The 8175-nt window shown below is 35.4% G+C and overlaps 1 protein-coding gene across 1 annotated transcript in view; it reads left to right on the forward strand.

Moving 5' to 3' along the window:
- Window positions 1-4354, forward strand: part of LOC129263568 (angiopoietin-1 receptor-like) — a 28224-nt gene extending 23870 nt beyond the window's left edge. The window contains exons 12-15 of the mRNA XM_064100688.1: window positions 936-1168; window positions 2153-2216; window positions 2863-2959; window positions 3446-4354. Of these exons, the coding sequence (XP_063956758.1) occupies window positions 936-1168; window positions 2153-2216; window positions 2863-2959; window positions 3446-3692 (641 nt within the window). The 3' untranslated portion in view covers window positions 3693-4354. The remainder of the gene's footprint in view (window positions 1-935; window positions 1169-2152; window positions 2217-2862; window positions 2960-3445) is intronic.
- The last annotated feature ends 3821 nt before the right edge of the window (window positions 4355-8175 follow it).

An 8175-nucleotide genomic window follows, 5' to 3' on the forward strand; every position in this document is an offset into this window, starting at 1 on the left:
TGCTTGTCAGCTGATGTACATGTATGTAACCCGATGATAAACATAAATTGCACACACAGTGTAAGCATCATGTACATGTACGCACATCACATTTTTAGCCATATCTTCATTTGGAGACTTGTTTTTACCTGGTTGTGGTGTCTAACCCTATGTTTATTGGGTCAGGTAACTACCATGGCAACACTGATCAACGGCCAATCAGAATCAAGGATTCCATGCAAGTTCCTATTGAATGGCAAAGCTATCATAATGGTAACACAATAGCCACAGTTTAAATGTCATAATGTGCGGTTGACTATAATCCATTATTAATGATATTTCCCCCTCTCCGCCCCCTGAATGAGCATATTTGACAAAACGTGTCTTCAATTTTTGAGACAAAACATATCTTAAATTTCTAAGGCATCTAATTTTAAACCTAAGAGCTCATATCTATGTCACTATAGTTTATATACAAACCTTGTCACGGTGGTCAATGCATGGACATACCTGTATGCAGTGCAGTATGTACAATACATTGTATACTGCATGGCTCCTGTGGATAAATAACATTGTTTTTTTAATAAGATATATTTCGCAAATATCCGTAAAATCCAAAGTAGAGGAATAAAAGCAATATAACTACATGTATATGAAGCTAATTGCTATTGCGGAACTCGTATCGTCCAATATCCAAGAACCACAAGACGATGAAACCTTTTTTTTTTTTTTTTTTTTTTGGGGGGGGGGGTTGGCGGATTTTGAATTTTTGGCATGGCACACATTTTTCTCGGACCCGAGACAAAAAAAATTGTCATTTCATGTTGAGATACATTACAAGGAAAAAATAAAAACTATTGCCATATTAAAATGACCAAAGAAAAAGTATTTTTGACCAATGTATAGCCCACTCCTAGTATTAGTATAATATTTTCATTTGAATTCATGTAAACAAGGTGCCCCACCCCCGTCAGAAATAGAAGCTGAAATTATAACTTCTGTTATAATCGTGACATGGAATGCATCTCTTCCGCTTCATCTTAATGGCCATATAACGGGATATACTATTAACTACAAGAAGATATCACCCACCATTGAAGATGCCCATTCAGAGTCTATTATAACATCCCAGGTCACCGACATTTATGTGATAAAAGGAGTGCAAGAAGGGGAGGTCTACGAGATACGGGTAAGAAACATCTCATGTAAACAATTCAAACGGACAAATCAACCCTTAAAAAAGGTAATCGGAGTAAAAAGAGATGAACTAGAAATACACCATTACACTGAATATTTCTTCAAAATTGAATATAAAATAAGAAGGTTTTATCATTTTTAATATAGCTTTGATTCATTTCACAAATCAGACATATTTTTTATCCTGGTCATTATGTAAGAAAAAGGACTGATGATATCACCTATTTTTTTATTTTTTATATATTATATTATAAAATTTCGAATTTCTCCTTTACATACGAAACCTTTTTATATTATTTATAAAACGCCGGAATAAGTTATATCTTTAGAATGAAAGATGATATAACTTTAGAATAAAAGAATAAACTATTCGCCTTCATACTGTCACCATTTAAAGTTGTAAAATTGCATAAAAAATATATACATGTATATGTTTCCTCGACATCATTAATTAGCGGACTCCTTGGAAGATTCAATAATGTGCACAATGTACTATTTCATGCTTAAGCAAATTTCGAATTTCAAACCACATTTTCTCATTATTTTTCTAAGCTCTCAAAGAAGTACATCCGTATTCAGTCAAGTGCTTGTGTTGTCAGTTGTTGATTAATTTTGTCAGGTGTTCGCGATAGAAAATATCGAAAAAGAAAATTGGACGAGTTATTGTTGCTTTGGGTGGCAGGTTATAAGATACGCTTTATGTGCATAACTTTGTTACATGTCTCCTCCCCCTCATGAAAAAAAAACTAAATAAATAATTAAGTGTGACCTTGTAAATCACATATTCCCCTTTACTAAACCATATTCTACAAAACAATATTATATTACCACTTATTCGACGTAGAAATCAAATTAGTCACCACGTTAGTAACCAGTACATGTATATCAAGATCTGAACTAAAAAAAAAATTGTGTACTTTTTTAATGAAACTCACCAATTACTATCATTACCAGTTTAATTTTATTTTGCTTTCAGGTAAACACGGTCAATGGCTTGGGCCCGGGTGAATGGTCAAGAACTCTTTTGATCGAAGTTTTTGGTAAGATGATTGTTTCTGGTTTGATCGTCTATGGTCCCCGATTTATATGCGTCCAGTTTGAAGCCTGGCGCCGTTGTCATGCCTGTAACTGATTACATTACACAGTAAAATATGTATAATGTTTATATGTACATGTATATATATATATATATATATATATATATATATATATATATATATATATATATATAATTTGAAAAGAAATCAAACCCGTTACCATTTTTTCCCGACGTGGAGGTTCTTTTTTTTTTTGGAGGCGCATGCCCGGAAAATAAAAGATATATTGCTGGCAGGGGTTTTAATTTGTTTTGTTTAGACTGTTTGGCCGTTCAGAAGATTCGCCATTTTTTTTCGCAGGGGTTGCTTGGAGTCCCTTTTCCGTCGCGAGTGATTTGTTTTGCCCTCATCTTCCAAACGAAGAATGACCCCAAACAAAAAGCGTGGAATAATATTGGCAAAGCGTTTGAACATTAAAGGGCCTGTTTTTGTGCATAAAGAAAAAAATCCATCTCCCTCATTTTTCCGACATCCGCGCCATTGCAAATCCTTTGCAAAACGTTCGCAAGTCACGTGAAAACGGTCACTTGGCAGCCAACACGGCTGTTCAATATCTACTTGCATGTAATCATGTTTGTACTTTCTACAGGATATGGACCAAGATATCACCTTAAAGAAATTCTTCTCTCTGCGCTTATTCCATCAAGTATATTGTTAATCATACTTATTTTACTTCTCTTGAAAAGGTAAGCTGAATAAGTCCATTTCGCATAATTTTGTACCAAGGCTCTTAAGTCACGCACTTTAGACGTTAGATGGGCAATATAAAGATATATCCTTAAAGGATAATAACAAAACCTTTGAAACCCGGTAAATTCAGACAATAGAGAAACAAAAAATCAAATAAACAAGTCAATGAAAGCTTGAGGAAGATTGAATAAATGATAATAAAGTTGAGAACATAATTCTCAATATTGAAACTGCTTATGCTAAATACAGGTATACCATCAGTGATGCCACACTCGTACAACTTTCATAGTGCTGTATTACATACTTCATTTGAATTGGTGTTTTTTTTTTATTAGATGGCTTGATTTAGAGGTTTCACAACACCATATCATGGATGAACTGTTTTTGATAATCATTACAATGAGGAAGAATTATAAATTTTATTTTAATTTATTTAAAAAGATGTATACGTCTTTTTCTTTATTTTTTTTTACATAACATAGACGGCAATCCCACCGTACTCCCCACATACAGAATGAGAACAAACACGATGACGGTAAGCAGACTGCAGGTGCTTCCGAGACGTATGTGGAGCTCTATGAACGACCGAGTAACGAGGCAGCTGCTTATCAGGACCTTGACTTGACAGCGGTACGTGGAAGCGAGCCTGAATATATCAACGGGCCTATGGTAGACGGACCTCGAGGAAGAAAGAATGTAGTAAATTCAAAGGAAAATAATGACTGCTAGCTCGGGCATGGCTCAGTCCCCAGAATAGGACGTTTTGCTAAGTGCATGGATCTACTGATAAAAATTGTTTTATTATTGCATTGTTATGTATATATATTTTTTTCTTTATGCCTTCATCTTTTTAGTATAGTTACTAATCTGTGAATCTGAAAGATCACCTCTCGTCTTATTAAAATTTTTCATGTAATTTTTTTTCTTTATCGTCTTTTTCCCACCCTTTTCTTGTTCCCATAAAATCTCAAAAACTTCTTCATCATTTTTTTTTTATTCTATCAGTAATGGGGATCCATTATCAATCTATCTATCTTTATATCTATTTCTCTATCTATCTATCTATCTATCTATTTCTCTATCTATCTATCTATCTATCTATCTATCTATCTATCTATCTATCCATCCATCTGTTTATCTATCTATCTATCCATCGATCTGTATGTCTGTCTGTGGATCTATGTATCTGTCAAATTATATATCTATCTGCCTATCCATAAATATATTAATCTATTGATCTGTCGACCTATTTAGCTTTATCTCTATCTCTAAGCAATCTGTCTATATATCTATCTATCTAAATCCATTAATGTATAACTTCATCATGTGCGATACCTTTGTAATACGACCTATTCACATAATACTATCTGTCTTGTACGACCTATTCACATAATATTCTCTGTCTTTTACGTGTATTCTATCCGTTATGATGGCTCAGCTCTATTTCATATGTCATCCGTTTTCTTGTTCGCCCACAATCTCTATAAGTCCCCCATCAAGTTTTTATCCATCACCTACTATCCACCATGTCCACTGCGCTGCGCTCTACCGAGGTGACGTAAATGGGTACCCGGTAGAAATGAATTCCTCGAATGCTCGAGCGCCATATCAAGGTAGCCGTGCCAAAGCCGAGGTATGGAAGTGGCAACCTTGGGTAAAATATGACGTTATTATTATCATTATTATTATAGTTATTTATTATAACTATAATTATTAGAATTATTATCATTATTATTATCCCACCTCTCTTAGCATCCCATTTCTCCTGCCATTCCAGCTCTCTCCTGCCACCCATCTTTTTTCTTCTAATATCTTATCTCTCCTATCTTGCCATCGTTCTACAATCTCATCCATCCTACCATCCCCAACCAGACTGCAGGACCCTTTGCTAGTGAGCAAATGAGCACGATTTATTCAAAACCTCTCGTGTTTTGATTCCTTTGCAAAATCTTTTGAATCGTAAGATTTTTCAAAATAATTTTACGACTTTATCTCCGAGTAAAATTCAATATTATTGAACTTTTCTTCCTCTATATTCTCCTACAAAACGTGCTTAGCTTTATTTAATTATTTTTTTAGCCCAACTTTTATTTATGTCATACTTTCTCAAAATGTCACTCTTAATATATGGCGCCCTGGAAATGGGTCAAGATCGACATTTTCCCATCAAGATACAGACGAGATTCCTAAGTAGCAAGGGATCCAGAGTTCTGATTGGTTGGATAATGTTTCAACTCAAATGCTGCGATTAATTTGAAGAGACTACCGCATGGTGTGACCTTAGAGAGGCCCCAGCATGAATACGTTTGGAATTCATGTACCGTAGGCATGTGTCTCTGACCTATAAGAGTGCAGTATTCTTGTTTTACGATGCAAAATGCACTTGGACTATAATTAGGTGGACATTGTCCCGTTTAGAACACCCTTTTCCCAACTTACAACTTATCAAAGTTTAGATCGTATTCGGGCGCAAACGGAAATAAAGTGTAAAAAAGAAAAGTTTACGGATGAAAATAATTATTTTGTATTAGGTCAACTTTTTTCATATATACATATATATATAAATATATTGTCAGGAAAGAAATTTAATTATAAATGTGTTTCAGTTAGAGCTCAAACATGTGTTTAAAATATTTACTTGGTCCAGGTTATGGTAGGCCTATAGACAATTGTATATGTACATATGTTTTGAATGTTTCAAAAGCAAGCGTTGCGTTGGAAACGTTTGATACCCCCCCCCCCCCTAGAGTATCAGGTGGATGCCATATTTTGTTCAAGTGTTAAAAATATTTCGTACTAGCTAAGCATCTTCATACAGGTGTCATAAATAGTTAATACTGTGCTTTAGCATTGAAGAATGTAGATGTACAGATGCACAGGAAGTCTTTTGTTATTAAGAATGTGTTGCTTTATGCACTCATCTGCTATTGAAATTCTTTGAATTACGTTATAGAAACTTTACAGTTATTCCTAGTAACGGTAGGATATATTAGAGGTTATTTTCAGTAGTTCAGGGAGAACCACCTAAGCTAAAATAGACTACAGATGTTCGTGTAGGCAGTCTAAGTTATAACTGAGGGACTACGCCGGTGACGAGATAACGACCCCAGCTGCCGCCGGTTCTCCACCGACATGATTGGTCAAAATTCATGTCATCATTGGGGGATCGATCTCGTCCAATAATTCGTTGAAGCCACATCTCTGATCTGAGGGCTACTCATCAGGGGGCAACTGTCTGCGGAGGCCGAGGCCGAGTGGAAGAGACATCGCAAGCTGCGGAGGCCAGGAACTGGACCGACCACCAGGGCCGAGTGGGGCATGTCAAGCCAGATCAGATGATGTGGGCTTTATTCAACTATTGTTTAAGTTAAGTTATATTTTGTTATATCCATGTATATTTCATGTACAATCATTGTAAAAGAAAAGGAAACCACAGAATGACAAGAGATTTGATTAAATCTTTTTAATAACTGTATTTATCAGTTTTACGTATTCTTTATTTGGTGTCAAGCAGCAGTAAGTAAATAATTAAATAATAGTCACTTCCCACGTGACAATTTGGAGGTCCCACCGAGATCCTGTTGCTTGAAATAATTCAAAATTATTCTGGAAAGGAATTAATTACTGCTATGGTCACCTTTCCATGTTTAGGAATTAATTAATGATGAATGATGTCACTATGGTCTATTGATATTGATGTAATAGTTTAGGGGTTTCTCCCCAAGGTTACGTCCTTGGTAATGCCTGGTATTTAGGCAATTGTGATTGTTGATGCAAGTTTACGTGCTTGAATAGAGTCCGGTGTTGAATTTGACTAGGCTTTGAATCCTCTTGTATGAAGTGGATTGGTGTGGTTCCGCATGGTTAAATTGTATGCTCATTGGGAGATACATTCTAGTGTGCTTGCTAAAAGGCACTAGGGGTTTGGCATTTGTTGCCAGGTGTTAAAGCTTTTGCTTTGTTTATGCGGACGGTTAAAGCCTGTTAGGACATTTTAATTTGTTGGAATCTATATAATAGTCGCTATGGCTAGCATTGAACAGATAAAATAACTTTCCACGTTAGGTAGGGAAATGGGCCTTGTTTGAGGCAAGTAGAATGGAGATCGATGAACGCATTTTGATGGTTAATTGTTTCTCCCCGCTGAAAATATATAATAAAACCCCTTGGTTTAATGTCTTTGGTAGCCTATTGCTTTTTAGACTTAAATTTGCTTGGATGAAAGATAATACAGATTATTGTTCTCATATTTGGAACTTTGGATTTCTGATCAAATATTTGTATCGCATGTGCTTTGATTGGAGAAGTTGTTCACATGGTTTGTGTATGCTCGCTAGGAGATACACGTTAGGGTGCTCACTGGGAGGCTCTAGGTTTGACATTGGATGTCAGGTTTTATGTGGAGGCTTATAATTAAGCGGTTTATGGATACTAAATTATATTGCATTAAATTGGTGGTGTTCCGCATGTTTGGATATGGCTCTCAGCTTAGCGCGAGAAACCGTCCACATGGTCTAGGGTATTTGATAATGGGCGTTGGACGCCATGTGGAAAGGATTTTGCCAATGTTTATTGCAATCAGAAGTTTAAAATAACAGATTAAGAGGAAATTGTCTTTTTTGAGAGGCGATATTGCATTTGATAGGCTTTAGATATTGCGTATGGTGGATAGGTGTTTCGCATGGTTGAATTTTGTACGCTCATTGGGAGGTACGTTCTAGTGTGCTTACTGGAAGGCACTAGGGGTTCAGACACTGGTTGCCAGGTTTATGTGAAAACTGAATGCCAAGAAAGAATATTTAAATCTTGTCAGATTTTAATGTTTACTCGTTATATAGTTCATTAAAGCAGGTTAAAGGTTCATCAACTTTTGGTGAAGAAATGGGCTTTAGTAGATGGAATTTATTTATTTTGTCTCACTGGCTCTGTCAGGTGACAAAATGCGAGAGCGCGAACTCCAAATAAAAACATATATATGTAATAAAGAATTTCTATTGGTACAAATCCAATAGTTCGAATTTAACACAAACTACTATAATAATAATACTTACGATTTATAGCGTCTTATACATTTTTGGTCACATGCTCAAGGCGCTTAGAAAACATTGTAATGAAGATTATAATGAATTGAGTAAACACGTAGTTAAGATTCAAACAATTCGAATCACATTTAACATGTTTAAATGATATACACGTGAATCATTTCACTTAT

The sequence above is a fragment of the Lytechinus pictus genome, chromosome 6 (assembly GCF_037042905.1).
Source record: "Lytechinus pictus isolate F3 Inbred chromosome 6, Lp3.0, whole genome shotgun sequence".
Taxonomy (NCBI): Eukaryota; Metazoa; Echinodermata; class Echinoidea; order Temnopleuroida; family Toxopneustidae; genus Lytechinus; species Lytechinus pictus.